General features: G+C 35.6%; 1 protein-coding gene across 23 annotated transcripts in view; it reads right to left on the bottom strand.

Moving 5' to 3' along the window:
* The window catches only part of Dlg1 (discs large MAGUK scaffold protein 1), a 209,356-nt gene that overhangs the window by 103,330 nt on the left and 87,711 nt on the right, over positions 1 to 18,315 (bottom strand). For 2 of the 23 annotated variants that reach the window (XM_070029911.1, XM_070029912.1), the window contains exon 1: positions 14,192 to 14,805. The exons of 17 other annotated variants lie outside the window; for them this stretch is intronic. In XM_070029911.1, the coding sequence (XP_069886012.1) occupies positions 14,192 to 14,425 (234 nt within the window). In that variant the 5' untranslated portion in view covers positions 14,426 to 14,805. Of the gene's footprint in view, positions 1 to 14,191; positions 14,860 to 18,315 lie in introns of those variants that run through there. 4 more of the 23 variants (XM_070029908.1, XM_070029907.1, XM_070029909.1 and 1 more) reach the window with 4 other exon arrangements.

The following is an 18,315-nucleotide window of genomic DNA, read 5'->3' as shown; positions in this document are numbered from 1 at the left end:
TGAGGAAAGGCAGATATAAAAGAAAACCCATACACATTTATAGTATTACTCTAACTATTATAGGGTAAAATGTTAAATTAATAAGTTGATATAAAAATAAAGCAAAGCTATGGGCTTATACAAAATTTCAAGGCCAAGAATAAAAATCTTCTCTACTGAGCAGTTGCTCTCCAAAACCCCTTATGATAAGCTATAAATCCTTTACCATACATTTAAACCCTATTTAATCTTCAGTCTCTTTGGGAACGGATCATCTTTATTTAGTAAGTATTTGAACACTATGTATACATTTTTTTTGGTCGGTCATTGGGCTTGAACTCTGGCACTGTCCCTCAGCAATTCAACTCAAGGCTAGCACTCTACCACCTGAGCCACAGCGCCACTTCCAGTTTTCTGGTGGTTTATTACAGATAAGATTCTCATGAACTTTCCTGCCTGGGCTGGCTTTGAACTGTGATCCTCAGATCTCAGCCTCCTTAGTAGCTAGGATTACAGGCGTGAGCCACCAGTGCCCAGCTTGAACACTATTTTTTTAAAATCCTAAAATAATTTATATAATCTTATTTCATTCTCTATAGAGCACTGAGCAATTGATTTGCAAAATAATGTAAAATGGACAAATGTTACAAGAACAAATGATTTATCAAAACACAATTTCCAAGCCACAAAAAATAAACAATTTTAGTAATGACTACACAACAACAACATTTATAACAAAAATAAAGCTCTAAACAAATAATCAAATGAAGGTTGAAGAGGAACAACATAGTGTTAGACCTTAAAGTGAACTTAAGACATAAAAGGATCACTTAAACACAGAATTGAACATAAAAGATTCTAAATTGGAAAAATGTCAAATATAGTAACCCATACATAGATACAAATAATGAGGGTGTAATAAGGAAGTAACTATTATGTGTGTTATTTCAGAAAAGGAGTTCAGATTTAAACTTGAAAAAGCTTATACAATTATTTCATTAGGTAGAAAATGACTATTATCCATCATCCTTCTCTTGATCTATTTGTATTACTCAATAAGATCAGCTCCAAAGAGATTTGTGTTGTTTTTTTAAAAATCTTGACCATGTGACTAGTAACAGTCTCATTTCTATCCATAGCAACACCATGGAATCATTAGCCTCCGAGGCTGACTTCAGAGACTTGTTGCCATGACAACAAGGCTATAATATTAACACCAACTCAAGAAACACTGCAGAAAATTGTAAATTTCTGTGAAAGAACTAGATTAAACATTTTTTAAATGTACCGTTTAAAAACCAGTATTTACTGACAGCTATGTAAAAACTGATTTAATATTAAGATTTTCTTTGTAGCTTTATGTATTTTATTAATTTAAAAACTAGGAAACTAATGTTTAAAACATTGGAGGTTTTCATAAAAGTGGTCTGTATTACAAGTCATATGAACCGCTTGTATCCATACTTATAACCATGGACTCTATACATATGTATACTGAGGTGGTCTACTACTTTTATTAAGTCACTTCCTCTTTAAAATAACTAAAGTACTTTTCTTGTGTAATTCTTTCTGAATCTTGACAGGAAGGTACAGAAGCTCATTTAGGAGGCTTGCTAATTAGCTGAAAACTGGTGGCTTAGGCTGAATGGTGGTAATCGTGAAAACAGACCTGAGTTATCAAATCAGGACAGATTTTTGAATGTAGAACTGGTGTATCTTAGTGACTGATAGCAAGTCGGAACCATTAACAATAGCAGCTAATTACTGTATGTGGGTGTGTGCTGGTGCTGGGCTTGAACTCTGCCTGGGTGCAGCTCTATTTTGGGCTTTCTGGTAGGTTATTGGAGATATGAGTCAGATTTTCCTGTCTTCGAACTCCGATCCTCAGCTCTCAGCCTCCTGAGTACTTAGGATTACAGGAATGAGGTACTGGTACCAAGCTTCTAAAAAGTGTTTCTTAATTTAGACACAGGCAAAAAAGAACTACAGGGTATCTAAATATATTTATTATTTTCTCACTAAATAATCTGTTAAAGCTATTTTCAGGGTACTAAGAGATACAGCTTAGCAGTAGAATACTTGCCTGTCATTCACAAGGCTCTAAGGTCCCAGCACCACAAAAACAAGACAGAAAAACAACAACAAAAAATGATTTTCATAGCATAAGATGAAATTTCAAAGATAAATTGAAGCCATACTACCAGGAAATTACATTAACATGTTACACGAAATGTTATTAACTCAGCCTAGAAAGCACACAAAAATTTAATAAGGTATAAAAAGTTTCACTGTAATTTTAGGGAAAATGAAATAAAAAATAAATTAGCAAATGTTTTGGTATTATCTTAGATGACAAGGAAAAGTAATGGTCTTGTGCCACTGTTGATCAATAAGGATCTTACTTCATTATTATATGACATAATTTGAATTTCTTAGTCCAAGTTCATGGTCCTTTGTTAAGACCTATTATGCTGTAATGAGGCATGCTTCTCTGATTAAATATCAAGGAAGCTATTTAAGATTACGAAAGAAACCAGGAAAAAATTGCAGTCCTTCAAATGTTTATCAACGATAAAAAATAGATTTAGGAAACAGACTCTATTTGGGAACTACTATATCCAATAGAGGTCAAATACCTACAGGAAAAGGTATTTTTCTATTTCTTTTTTTTTTTTTTTGTCGGTCGTGGGGCTTGAACTCTGGGCTTGGGCGCTGTCCCTCTGCTCTTCAGCTCAAGGCGAGTGCTCTACCACTTGAGCTACAGCGCCACTTTATTTTTCTATTTCTTATGATTCAAATACTATTTTGTTGCTGTCATTGCAAAGAGGTACCTTTAATATGAACTGATACACTAAAACACTAAAAAAACATTATTTGAACCAGTTACAAAAATGTATAAAACTAGACATTTCAAAATAAATTACTAAAGGTATCAAAACACAAACTTAGTATCTTAAAATATTACCTAATGGGAAACAGAAAAACAGATATAGCTATTAATCCTATTATAGAAACAGGAACACAAATTTGTTAGTTCATACAAACAGATCATTTAGTTTGTGAATCTATTTCAACCTGCAAGGTTATTGATAGTCATCCCTTCAATATGAAAAGATGGCATTGGCATTCTATTGGCATTCAGCTGATGTTCTTACAGTATTGGTAAAGGTTGCATTAACCACTAAAAATTCAAAGGAAACAAAAAACTAAAACTTAAAGATATGGTTACATAATAAATAGGGGATGAAATCACCAACTTCAATATGCTCTTTAACCTGATTTTCATTAGAATGTGGCTAGAAAAACACATTATTACTAAGAACCTTCTTGACTACTAACCTAAAATGGAGCAGTAATGCTTTCTAAAAATCATATACAATTTTTCAATGCACTCTTCTGCAAATACCTAATCATTCAGACCCCTGTTATCTTTCTGAAGTCATGGCCTCCATTCCCTCTTCACTTACTACATCTACCATATTGACCTCTTGCTGCTTTTCAAGTATGCTATACATGTTCCCACCTCAGAACCTTTCTGCCTAGAATTCTCTTGCCCAGATAACCATGTGACTCAATTCCTTAACTTCTTTCCTGTTGTTACTCATATCATATCATCATATCATATCATCCTCCCCCATACATACATATATATATACACACACACACACACACACACACACATACATACTCACACATTTACTATTTTCTTTTTATTACTTTTCCTCCAGAATTGTAGCTAATTATATTTATTATCTGTCTTTTCCTATACTAACAAAGGTCTGTTAAGAACAGGGATTTCTTTTCCGTCCACTCCTGTATGCTCAGTGCTTAGAATACTACATGTAAGAAGTTATCTTATATATGTGTTAGATGAATGAAACCATGTTACTGCCAAAACAGATCAATTGCATAAGCACTCTCAAAACCACTCCTCTAGCCCCTTTCAAGCTATGTATAAAAAAAAGACACAAGGGGCTGGGAAGGTGGTTCAGTGGCAGAGCGCTTGCCTTGCATGCATGAGGCCCTGGGTTCGATTCCTCAGCACCATCTAAGCAAAAAAAAAAAAAAGCCGGAAGTGGCGCTGTGGCTCAAGTGGTAGAGTGCTATCCTTGAGCTGAAGAGGTGAGGGACAGCACCCAGGCGCAGAGTTCAGGCCCCACAACCGCCCCCCCCCCAAAAAAAAAGACACAAAAGGGGCTGGGAATGTGGCTCAGTAGTAGAGTGCTTGCCTAGCATGCATGAAGCCCTAGGTTTGATTCCTCGGTACCATATAAACAGAAAAAGCCAGAAGTGGCACTATGGCTCAAGTGGTACAGTGCTAGCTTTGAGCAAAAGAAGCTCAGGGACGGTGCCCAGTACCTGAGTTCAAGCCCCAGGACTGGACAAAAAAAAAAAAAAAAAAAAAAGAAAGAAAGAAAAAAGAAAAAAGGACACTAAGATTTTTTTTTTCTCTTTGATTGGGCAGCCACCAAAACAGAAAGTAATCAAGACCTCAACAACCTTAGAAATGAAAATGAAAAAAAAAATGCATTTTATGTTCTCTAATAGTAAATAATTGACTAATAATGTCTTACTTGAAAATACACATAAGCAGGTAAAAACATTTGCTTAGGACAGCCTCACTTCTTTTCTTTTCAAATTGCATTACAAAGTATATCTTTTCACGGAGAGCTTATAATTTAACATCTGTGGAGCCTTTCTTAAAAACTTCTAGTTCCTTTAACCTCAGCTCTGTTCTTCTGATGATGTTGCTATTATCTGGCCTTCTCATTTTGCCTTTTTAGTTTTCCCAAGACAGATGTAGCCAGTCTCTTGTGCTGCATTAAAATCATGTGGTTAAAAAAACATGGTTTGTTTTCTTGGCTGGACCTGTGTTAGCAATTCTTTAGCAGAAACAGAACTGCCATGGTATAATTGGGGTTGGTCCTCCACATATCTAGATCCTACAATTATAAGGCCAGAATATTTTGTGGGACAGCTAATGGGTATCATCATGTTAGTGTTGATGAAAATGATGATGCTGTTATGGATGTCAGAATGCTTTGCATTTCGCCTTGTTTTATTTAAGCGGTACTGGTGCTTGAACTTAGGACCACGTGCTTGCTAGGCAGGCAACTCTATACCTGAGTCATGTCCCCAAGTTCTCTTATTGCTTGTTTTTTCAATTAAGGTTTCCTGTTTCCTGCTGAAGCAGGCCTGGATCATGTTTCTTCTACCAATGTTTTCCGTTTAGTTGAGAGGAGAGCTGTGCAGCACCATACTCAACTTTTTTGTTTTTGAAACTGAGTGTTAATGGATTTTTTTTGCCTGGCATATCCCAAATACACAGAACCATGGACTAAATTAAATCTTGATACAAGTAATATTTTAAACCTATATATATTTTTTTATTGTGAACATACTGTACAGAGGGGTTACAATTACATGGGCAAGATAATGAGTACATTTCTTATCAAGCATTGCAGCCTCCTCCTTTGTTTACCCTTCACATCCCTTAAACCTATATTTTTTTATGGATGAGGAAACAGACTTAAGAAATAAGTAACTTTACAACACAGGAAAATACACATTTAAACTCAGGTCATCATCTACTAAAGAGTGTACATTTTACTAGTGTACTATACTGTCACTTTGAAACAATTTAAGAAGCGTTTTATTTTGTCTTTACTGTTATTACAATTTTACTGCAAAGATAATATATAATACTCCAAAAGAAAAAAAAACTCCATTAATCCTTAGGGGTTGGCAAACATTTTTTGGAAAAATGTTTGTGGGCCAGGCAGTTTTTGTTTCAACTATCCAATTCTGTTGCTGTAGTTCAAAATCAGCTATAATCCAGATGTGGTGGCTCATGCCTATAATTCTAGCTGTGAGAGAGATAAAGACTGAGAGGACTGCACAGGCAAAAAGTTAGGTAGATCTCCATTTCAACCAATAAAAAATGGGTGTGGTGGCATGTGTCTGCATCTCAGCTACACGGGAAACATAAACAGAATTGAGGGCTAGGCTCCACAGTGACACCTTATTTTAAAAATAACAAAAGTAAAAATCTCTGGGGCATAGCTCAATTGCTAGAGCACCTGCCTAGCAAGCACATGGCTCTGAGGTCAAGCCCTTCTACTATCAAAACAAAACAAGCAACCTAATCCTCCCCCCACCCCAATCTCTGCAAAAACAAAACAAAAACAACAAGATCAAAGCCATGAACAATACACAGTTAGGCAGGACTATGTTTACAAAAACACAGGTGGCAGGCTAGATTTGGCCTGTAGACACCTATTTGCCAATACTTCCTTTAAGGAGGGTTTTTTTTTGTTTGTTTTTTGTGTTTTTTTGAAGGAAGGTGTGAAGCTGACCCAGGCAGTAAACAGAAGATGATATCAACACCCATGTTGGTTTTTACTAGAAACAGTTTACTTATTTTGTAAGGTTCAACTTATAATAAAAATAGGCACCTCTAACACAAAACATGAGCATACTTAAAACACAAATGAACATACATTATGAAGATTTCAGGTTTTGTCTAGGTTCTTTAACGTACTTTTAATAAGTGGGAATAGTGGCACATGCCTGTGATTCTTGCTGTTCTATCCAGCTATTCTATTAAGTAGGCAAAAGACAGGAAAATATGAGGCCAGCAGAAGCAAAGTTAACATTATCCTATCTTAAAAAACAAATTAAAGGGGCTGGGAAGGTGGCTCAGTGGTAGAGTGCTTGCCTTGCATGCATGAGGCCCTGGGTTCGATTCCTCAGCACCACATAAACAAAAAGAAAAAAGCTGGAAGTGGCTCTGTGGCTCAAGTGGTAGAGTGCTAGCCTTGAGCTGAAGAGCTGAGGGACAGCGCCCAGACCCCCCCCCCCAAAAAAAAGAATCTTACAGTATATATCATTTCAGTTTAGAAAAAAATTAAAATACAATTTTTATTTTCTTTCTCCTTCCTCCCTCTTTTCCCTTCCTTTCTTGCCTCCCTCCCTTCTTTTTTTGTGGTATTGGGTGTTTAAACCTAAGGCTTTGGGCTTACTCCAATTGTTCGATCAGCTGACACATTACCACTTGAGCCATGCCTCCAGACTTGTTTTTTGCTAGTGATTTCGAAGTCTCACAGGCTTTTCTGTCCAAGCTGGCTTCCAACCAAGATCCTGGATTGCAGCCTACTCAACAGTTAGAATTAGAGGTATGGGCCAACAGTGCCAGGCTGCTCTTTATTCTTTTTTTTTTTTTTTTTTTTTTTTATTGTGAAAATACCATACAGAGGGGTTACAATTACATGGGCAAGATAATGAGTACATTTCTTTTTTTCTTTTTCTTTTTTGTTGTTGGTCATGGGTCTTGAACTCTGGGCTTGGGCGCTGTCCTTGTGCTCTTCAGCTCAAGGCAAGCGCTCTACCGCTTGAGCCACAGTGCCACTTCTGGTTTTCTAGTGGTTTATTGGAGATAAGAGTCTCACAGACTTTCCTGCCCAGGCTGGCTTTGAACTGCAATCCTCAGATCTCAGCCTCCTGAGTAGCTAGGATTACAGGCGTGAGCCACCTGCGCCCAGGTATGAGTACATTTCTTATCAAGCATTGTTGCCTCCTCCTTTGTTTCCCCTTCCCATCCCTTCCCATCTTCTCCCCCCCTCCCCCTTCTTAATTCTTCTGGAGCCCTGCTATGGTATACAGCACAACTAAACCAATAATTCTTACAATTAAAATGAGCCGTACTTGTTTTCCTGAATATTCTGAAACAATTCTAAATTTACACCCTTTTGAAACATTAGATCTACAAAAAATGGAATTATAGGGGCCGGGAAGGTGGCTCAGTGCTTGCTTTACATGCATGAGGTCCTGGGTTCGATTCCTCAGCGCCACATAAGCAGAAAAAGCCAGAAGTGGCACTGTGGCTCAAGTGGTAGAGCCCTAGTCTTGAGCTGAAGAGCTGAGGGACAGCACCCAGACCCAGAGTTCAGGCCCCATGACCGGCAAAAAAAAAAAAAAAGGAATTATATATTAAAACATGAGTGTAGGATCATTTTAATTTAAATTATATATTATAACTTCCAGTTTTTGTTGGAGACCAATACATTTTTTAAATCAATTGGTCCTATTGTGCCATAACTATAACCTTTTCATATTCCAGAGCTAGTTGTCTGAGTAAGTCAGAGTTTAGTGTCATTGAAACAAAAATATTCACAAATGGGACCAACTTGGGGCTTACTAAGGAAGGGAAGATTAGGCAGGGATCCTGTTAATGGTAATGGGGAGTGCTTTAAATAGATTTATACAGAGGCAGAAGTTGTCCTCTTAAAATTACATGGTGACCTTAGTTTGCACTTATACAACATAGGTATGCATATATATGTAAAATGATCACATCAGGTAAATTTACACTTTCTTTTTCGTTGTTGTTGGTCATTGGGGCTTGAACTCTGGGCCTGGGAATTGTCTCTGAGCTCTTCAGCTCAAGGCTAGCGCTATACCTCTTGAATCATAGTGCCACTTCTGGTTTTCTGGTGGTTAACTGGAGATAAAGAGTCTCACGGGCTTTCCTGCCCGGGCTGGCTTTGAACCATGATACTCAGATCTCAGCCTCCTAAGTAGCTAGGATTACAGATGTGAGCCACTGGTACCAGCAGAAGTACCTTTCTTATGAAAACAAACACCGTTTGAAAGTAGACAAGGGCAAAAATGTAGGCTGGATCTCCCATGAATCCCATAAGCATGTGGCTCATTTTTCAGCACTGTTAACACTTCAAAAGTTAATTTTAACACTTGCTTGAATATATTAAAAATATGTAAATTTGAATCTATAAAATTTCTTTTTGCCTAGTTGTTCTTGAAAAAAGGGCCATCTAATAAACAAGACACCTTCTACAAAAGCTATGAAGATCAAAACAACATTTCATATCTATAATTTAAATAAAAAATTTCATTTTCCTCAGGTACGTATATTGTTTTTATTAGCATATGTTAGTTGTACTCAATTCTTAAAGGTAATCTAATCTGAATTAAAACATCAATTTTGCATTTCAGAGCAGATTTAGGTTCTCAGCAAAACTGAGTGCAAGTATACTAAGTTCCCACATACTCTATTGCAACAGGCACAGGTGCACACAACCACATCCACAACCAACATCCTGCATCACAGAGTGGTATATTTGTTAGAGTCAATGAAGCTACATAGATGCATCATTATCACTAAAAGTCCATAGATTATGTTATGTTCTGCTGGAGTTTTAACAAATGTATAATGATAAGTGTTTGCCTCTATGGAATCACAGAGTAATCTCACTGCGTTCTATTATTCATTCCACCTCTCAAACTCCTAGCAACTACTGATTTTTAAAAATATCTCTATAGCTGTGCCTCTTCCAAAATGTTATAAAATTGGAATCATATAATGTGTAACCTTTTCAGACTGCTTTTTGCACTCAATAATCTATATTAATATTTCTCCATGTGGTTTGTGACTTGGTATTTTTTTTTGGGGGGGGGGGTCAGTCGGGCCTAAACTCTGGGCTTGGGCGCTATCCCTCAGCTCTTTAGCTCAAGGCTAGCACTCTACCACTTGAGCCACAGTGCCACTTCTAGCTTTTTCTGCTTACATGGTGCTGAAGAATCAAACCCAGGGCCTCACGCATGCAAGGCAAGCACTCTACCACTGAGCAACCTTCCCAACCCTTGGTATTTTTGTTGTTGTTGTTGTTACTCAATTATTGAAGAACATTCTATCAAACCACCTACTGGTATAGTATCTTGCTTGCTTCTGCGTTTTGACAATTATAAACAGAATTATAAACATCTTTGTGTAAGTCTTTATGTAATTTAGTTATTTTGGAATGCAATGTTGGATTGCACAGTAAATTCTGTTTTAAGAGTTTATTAAAGCTGGGTGCCCATGGCTCATGCTGCCTTTAATCCTAGCTACTCAGAAGGCCAAGATCTGAGGATCGTGGTTCAAAAGCCAGCCAGGGCAGGAAAGTCAGTGAGACTCTTATCTCCAATTTATCACCAAAAACCAGAAGTAGTGCTGTGGCTCAAGTGGTAGAGCACTAGCCTTGAGCTGAAGAGCTCAGAGACACGCCCAAGCCCAGAGTTCAAGCCCCACGACTGACAAAAAAAAAAAAAAAAAAAAAAAAAAAAGTTTATTAGCCATATAAACAATTACTTTCTGTTTAATCCTCAGCTCTATGTTTTTCTAATGAGTCCTACTATACAAAGAACTGGTTCCTGAGTAAAACACTTAAGCACATTTTTGAGAATATACTTATAGGTGCCCAGAAAAAAAATGACAGACAAACGGAAAATACATATTGTACAATATTTTTCAAAAACAAGGAAAAACTGATTTCCAAATCTGAGTTATATTAACTTACAAAGCATTTGAGTAACAAATTCAGAAATAGAAGTCCCTGTTAAGAATCAAATTTTACAACCAGTACAGCAGGTAACTATTTCTACACTTTTGTCCTAGAAACTATCAAGTAATTTTAAAAGTTTAGCCTCATACAAGGATATGGATGGACCTAGTAAAAATTTTTAAGTAAAGTGTGTCAAACACAGACAAAGGACTCAGGTTTTCTTTCATATGTGGAAGCTAGATCTAAAATAAAAACATGCAGGCTGGGTACACTGATGGCTCACCCTGTAATCTTAGCTACTCAAGAGGCTGAGATCTGAGGATGGCAGTTTAAAGTCAGCCCAGGAAAAAATCTGTGAAACTCTTATCTCCAATTAACTATCAAAAAGCTGTGGCACAAGTGGTAGATCTCTAGCCTTGAGTACAAAAGCTCAGGCAGTGCCCAGGCCCTGAGTTCAAGCCACATGACACACACACACACACACACACACACACACACACACACACAAACATGCATGGTAACATATATGACTCTATGTACATACACACAAACTGACTAAAGGATGGTATATGTAAGGGAGGAGTCCAAAGGTGTAACGCTGTTAAACAACTAATGAACTGTTTATCAAATGGATACTCAGAAGTAAAAACATGTTTTTGGAAGATGGTAAAGAGGGAAGGACATGAATGAAGGAAGGGTGAACAAAGAAGTCAGCATATTCAATCATGTAGCACCAAAAAGTCAAAGGAACAAAAAGAATTTAAAGGAGGGCAACTAAGTTAAAAGCTGTTGTCCAAGGTAAGTAAAAAGAAGATTGAGAATTGATCATGGATTTGAAATTTTATACTTCATACTTGGAGGAACTGTTGTTAATTCTTTTAATAAAAAATATCTTAATAGGAATATTGATGGGAATTATTCAGTAGAAAGGAAATGATATGTGAAGAAAGGAGAGAGTTTGAGAAGTCCTTGCGTAGTCCATTTCACATTCCTCTTTGCCTTCTCATAATAGTCCATGGTTCATGATTATAAAAACTGCCTTCATAATCTCAATTCTTGCCTCTGGCACTTCATTGGTAAGATTCAATCTTGGATAACTGCAGCTTTACCTCCTCCACAGCAGCTCATGAATACATTAAACTTCCAATACCTGTTTCCTGGCTCCATACTCTCAAAGATCATCTGCTGTGTTCCAGCCTTTTAAATGAACCACTTGTGTTCCTAAAAGCCATCCTTTACTTTGACTACACAAGGACTTCTCAAATTCTCTTCTTTACATAAATCATTATTCTGTGAAATAAGACATGGTAGCAAGAGTACTGGGGAATGTGAGCTGAAAATAAAAAGTGCTAATCTGCTTTAAATGCTTACAACTGAGATTATTTGAGAGGTATTGTCGATGGTATTTAAAAAGTTCCAAACACAACTAAGATCGTTTTAATGAAAAAAAAAATCCTTAGGGATAAAGATAGCAAAAATAAAGATGTCACAATTTTGGATGGAACATATATAAACAATATTCACTAAAACTAATTACATGCATAATGGGTCAAAAAAAAGGTAAACCAGGGGATGAAAGAATCAGTTGAGTATGATTTTTTAATGGGAGAGACCCGGATGACTATAGAAGAATAGAATGTAGAAAAAATACTCCTGATGACATCTGAGTAATGATTTATACACTACTAAACTTAATTTTACTAACAAGTTGCCAATGTACTGAAAGTATTATACATCCTAAGAATTCGATTAAAAGTTAATCTTCCTATCAAATCTTAGAAAAGAACATTTCTGACAACATAAAGAAAAGAACATAAAAAAAGGACCCCTGGTATTTATCAATCTAGTACAAAACACTATCCTATCATATTGACATACAGAATATGTTAAATAAGTTATGAAACTTCATTAACATACTTTGTTCCTAACAATATACAAAAACCCCTCTGGTTCTACAAAATAAAACTACCAGGTGTAAGTTATTAAGTGAAACAGAAAAATGTATTCCAGTACCAATGAAGATAAAAATGTTCTTAAATTCTTAGTTTCATTGTATTTTATCCAATAAAATAGAAACTAATGAGTTTTAACAAAATACTTGAATCGATAAACTTATGCAATTCATCAGTTAGAAATCTACATAGAGTGAAACGAAATGTTGTTTCTCCAGAGCGAGCAGAAGAAAACAGAAGCCAAAACTTGTGACCTAATGCATACACTTCCAGAGATGAAATACAAAGGTAATGAAAAGAAAATTATCATGAAAGGGGAGTAAAAAAGAAGCTAATTTGCCAGTATACAAAAATCATTTGAGCCAACTTGAGGGAGGGGAGTAAGATTTAAAATAACTTAGTAAGTTCAAAGCTCTATTTCACTGCAACAAGATAGCAAATTTTCCTAACTTCAAAGTAAATATAATGTGATTCAGTGGTTTCATATGAACAATTCCTCCTATTTGTATGCCCTTAAGATAAAGATCTATCAATGGTAATATGCTTATAGATGTATATTTCATATACATGTATTTACATAAGCTATATGTATAATAAAAATTTTAATTTCTTGCTAATAGTTCTTTAATATTAACCTATAATGAATAACAACATTAGTCTTGCTATCCCTTTATGACATATGCAATTATAGTCAAACTGAGGTAGTAAAAATTCTTGTAACTGTATTTAGTTTGAGAAAATGAATCATTGCCCCCCAGTAAGTTCTGTCTTTAAGTAGCTTCAGTGCCTACTTCCTACCCAAATAATGTCATTTATCTCAAAAGTAGAATTTTTGACTTTTGAAAGTTGACATTTATAAAAAGTATTATAAGGTAATTCTAGAAATGAAAAATAAATAAGCTTTGATAATTAATAGTTCATGTTTATGTTGCTACTTCTAATTATTTTTATAATGGCTTTAAGGGAATTTATTCTTAAAAGGCTCTAAATAATGTATGTATATATCTGTATGCAATTTATTTCAATTATTATTGATGGCAAAGGACATAAAAAGCATTCAACTTGTTTTTAAATTAGACTATTCTCATTATTTTTACAAGAGCTAAATGACTGTTAAAACATTTTAAAATATTAATACTTCCCTACTTCCCCTTTACACCAAACATCAGGCATTTCACTTATTACCTTTACATTTTTTCTCTATATTTAATTACCTTAAAAAATGAATGTATAGGACTCTTTATTTAGAACTTTCAGTGTTTGCTTATCCCTTTAAAATGTGATCTGAATATTAAAAAAAAAATAGTCCATGGCCATGTAATTGTTTAAGTTTACTGATTCCAAATTAATGCTAGATAGCATCTATTTATATATATGAAATATATATTTACAAGAATTAAATCATTAAATCTCTCGAATAAATCAATGTAACTTTAGGATAGAAACATATGCAATACTATCTAACTGTATTAAATTTAATCTATTCTCAAGACACAAAAATGAAAATCTTTTGTTTCTTTACTATAACCATCTCCCTAAGATTATCTAACAACATATAAGAACTAAACAAATAAGATATTTTCTTTTGTTGCTTTGCTCAGACATTATAGTTTTAAACAGTTTAAAAATGAGATAACCTCTATTAACATATATTAATCTATTACTGGCTTTATATTTTTAAAGAAGTCATTCAACAGAATCTGTGACTGTTTTGTTTGGCATTACATAAGAGCGTAAGGGAAAATATTTTTCATTTTCCTGTTTGTGCATATGACCTGCATAAATAGACGAAAAACAAATTTCTGTACCTCTAAGGTATCAGTGAATGACTATTACTAATAAGAAACCTGCACTGTCATTTTTGCAAAGCAAATGTTAACAGAAATATATTGTAAACAATTTCAACAAGTGGTATGTTACCTGGGTGGAGCTGGTGGCTACCGAGATGCAGTCAATAAAGCTGTGTCTTCGAGTAAAAAATGCAACTATCTGCTGCCAGCGTGAAGGTTCTGGCTCAGCTTGCAGTTCATCTGACGAGCCCTTTTTGGCCCAGTGTTTCTGCTTTGGGCCTACTGAGCCATGGCTAGAACTAGTATTGCCTCCTCGACTGGCGCGAGAGTACAGAAGTGTGTTGTTTCCGAAAATGTAATTCATCTCTGCAGCCCTGCAGGTGGTTGCCAAGCAGTCTTACTTCTCTACCAGCTGCTGAGTGGTGAATGATCGGTAAAAACTGCAGCTAGAATTACAGCAGCATCACTTGTAGATCAGGGAAAATAAAAACCTTGAGAAATGATGCTCATTTTCTCTGTAGTTTTCCTCCTATGAAAGAGCTTGTATCTTCCCTCTGTACCTGTTAGCTGTATGATGGCTGAGTTTATTTTTGCAGACAAAAAAAGACGACATAAGGTAGATTTCTTTCTCGTGATTATTTTTTCACCAGCGTCTGCAGGAACCAAAAGCTGTTCTTTTGTTAGCTGATAACTAGACGGACTGAAATCCAGGAAGTGAGGTCGATTAGCAGGTAAAGAAGGATGTTATAAACACTGGACTACCAAGACCCTTTGGGGCTGCCTGAATGAATGCACTGGGTGGAGAAAGCCAGGATTACTAAGTTTCAATCACAGTCTATAGTAAAATCCAATGGCATTTTACTGCTTACATAAATTATAAATATGAACTGAATTTTAAAATACAAGAAGATTCTTTCTGCCAACAGTCCTGATTGTTAAAATAATCTCACTAAAACAATGTTTATCATTCACAAACAAATTTTGACACTAGGAAGGATCTTACATTATTTAGCATTGTTTTTAAATTTTTGAAGGTACTCTCCACGTTAAATTCTAATGGTAGCATCTAATGTAGGAATAGATTCATTTATAATGTAGCATGATCAATTTATATAATAAGATGATTTCTAATGTTTCAATAAGTGAGTTTGGAGACAGAATAAGCATATGGTCTCTCAAACTTTTATGATAAAGAGAATTGTTGAGAAGTCATCAGCCTCATCCCTCTTGTATATTATAATCATTAACATTACAAGGTTATAAATCCTAAAAATGCAAAACAATGCACATTGCTTTTTTGTTTTGTAACTAGTGAGATGCACTTTGTCCATTACTGTATAAATACAAAATATTATTTGACTGCTAAATGGACATTTTCCAATAACTATCTCTTTTTCAACTTAGTAGTTAACCTCAGAATTGCCAGGATGCTAGTTTAAAATCTCCCTAAGTAAAAATTAAAAAAAAAAAAAAAGCTCCGAGTAACTGAAATACCCTCAAGTTGAGAACTAGATTCCTAAATGGTTACTTGAAAGCTATTTTGAACAAAAAGGATGCTTTATAATTTACTCTTAGATGAGTAATTTTTAACCTGACATGAGCATATTTTAAAGTCTAACCTGTCATGGATATTTTTTGGATGTAGATTGACAAAATTTTGTAGAGCTCTGTGGTTATCAGCACAAACTAGATGCAGTCTACTGGAAAGTAAACTACAACCCTGAAAGTCCACTGGAAATCTGGCTTAGCAAGTGAAGAAATTCATGCTATGTCTGATTCTTTGCCTCAAAGAGCTGACAGCCATGTGAGATTCTTGGGTATCAGATGTGCTGTGATACAGATTATGGCAGAAATTTTGTGCTTTTTATTAAGGACAGTAGATGATAATCTGTAGCAAAAGTCTGACTGATTCTAACTGGAGATAAAGGAATAAAGGAAAACACGCAGACAAAGGACTAAGAATTCTCTTTGAATGAAAAAGACTACTTGAAAAAAACTGAAGTGTTACTATACACCAGGTATGAAGAACTAATTAATGAAGGTCATACAAGTTTTGTAATAATTGGTTTCGCCCTGAAATTGATCAACATATTCTGATGAAAACTCAGAGAAAAATAAAAACAAAATAAAACATACTAGAGTTAAAATAGGCTTTGTTACTATAGATTAGTATGAAGAGGACACTGAAAACAAGTGCTGAATGCAAGCCTCCTACCTTAAGACGGAACAGTAAGCCTTAAGTGTACACAGATTTATCACAGAAAGTCAAAGAGCTTCAGGTACAATTTTTTTTTGGGGGGTCCGGTTGTGGGGCCTGAATTCTGGGTCTGGGCGCTGTCCCTCAGCTCTTCAGCTCAAGGCTAGCGTTCTACCACTTGAGCCACAGCGCCACTTCCGGCTTTTTTCTTTTTGCTTATGTGGTGCTGAGGAATTGAACCCAGAGCCTCAGGCTTGCAAGGCAAGCGCTCTACCACTGAGCCACCTTCCCAGCTCTTCAGGTACAATTTAAAGTTCACGGAGCCCTCCATTCTGTACGTCTCCAGAGCACAAGCAATACTTCTCAATGTATAAATTTCCTAATTCAAAGCCACTCACTAATGAAACAACTTGAAATTTCAAGAATAGCTTCTTTTACAAAAATGTCATGTTACCTGAGCTATAAGATGTAGGATACGCACACAAAATGTACCTGTACGCAAAACCATGTATATACTTAAAAATCACAATTAGTTTCACATGTTTGATTGGAGGCAGAAGGCAACTAACAGTTCTTTGCTTTAGAATAGCCTCACTCATTGTGTATTAAGAGCTGAAAGACAAAATCTAGTAACACAAATTTTAAGTTTATAGTAGAAAAATCTAGAAAGCCTATTTAAAATAATGAGGTAAAAATGGACATGCAACCTTAAAAAGAATTCTTATATGTGTATGTGTGTGCGCGTGCGTCCGCATGCACGCATGCACTGCTACTAAGGCTTGAATTCTGGGCCTGATCATTGTCCCTTAGGCTTTTGTGCTCAAGACTAGCATTCTACCACTTGAGCCACAGCTCCACTTCTGGCTTTTTGGTAGTTAATAAGAAAATAAGAGGCTCGGGGCTGGGAAGGTTGCTCAGTGGTAGAGCGCTTACCTTGCATGCATGAGGCCCTGGGTTTGATTCCTCAGCACCACATAAGAAAAAAGAAAAAAGCTGGAAGTGACGCTGTGGTTCAAGTGGTAGAGCACTAGCCTTGAGCTGAAGAGCTGAGGGACAGCGCCCAGGCCCAGAGTTCAGGCCCCACGACCGTACCCCACACCCCCCCCCAAAAAAAAAGAAAAAGAAAATAAGAGGCTCCCAGACTTTCCTCCCCATGCTGGCTTTGAACCACATCCATTAGATTTCAGCCTCCTGAGTAGCCAGGATTACAGGCATGAGCCACTGGAACCCAGTTTTTTTGTTTTATAATATGCAAAAATATCCTTTTCCTGTACCACTTAAGGTTTTCTTTAGGTTAGAATGATAATGCACAGTAGCCTAAACAATGGGAGAAAACAGTATACATATTTAATGTATTATTATATAACTTTAAATATGATTATGAAAAATTTATGACCACAAGGATTTTATAATATTAAATGAAAGGTACTTCAAAATTTATACAGGATGGGTCCTCAATTATTTGTACATACTTCCAAACTCACAAGTAGGAGCTGTTAGGTATAAGAACCACGGCAAATATTGAATAATCTTGGTGAAAATTTATTTTTTAAAGTTATATAAAATGAGAAAGATACTGAAACTCTAAAGTACTGAAAAAATACAACAATGATAATAAACTATAATAGAACATTGTTTTACTCCTTTGCATTGCAATCTAGGTTAAAAATATTTTAAACATTTAATTGTGCTAAGATAGGACAAGACTGAACTGAAAATATTGATAATAGACCATTACTTAGATGGAAAACCTCTAATCATATATACACAAATCCCTTTTGTATGGGCACCACCTAGTGGCTAAATGATATACAAATTATATGCTCTCATCATACCATGTCCATCCCAAAACCTAAAAAGAAAATTCAATACTTTTAGTATGTTTCAGAAATGCAGAAACAAGTTGAATTTTAAAAACTGCTATTATTTATTTGAGATTATTTACTTCAGACAGGAAAGATTGTATTCCTGTAGCATTCAGCTGGAAAGGTTTATAATTTGTTCATGTTTGTTCTGTCAGCCTCATTTCTCATATTAAAAGAACAAAACAAAATTCT

Source organism: Dipodomys merriami, unplaced genomic scaffold (assembly GCF_024711535.1).
Source record: "Dipodomys merriami isolate MVZ:Mamm:240054 unplaced genomic scaffold, mDipMer1.0.p SCAF_2, whole genome shotgun sequence".
Classification (NCBI taxonomy): domain Eukaryota; kingdom Metazoa; phylum Chordata; class Mammalia; order Rodentia; family Heteromyidae; genus Dipodomys; species Dipodomys merriami.
Note: the sequence above shows the minus strand (reverse complement) of the source record. Positions and strands in the feature narration are given on the sequence as shown.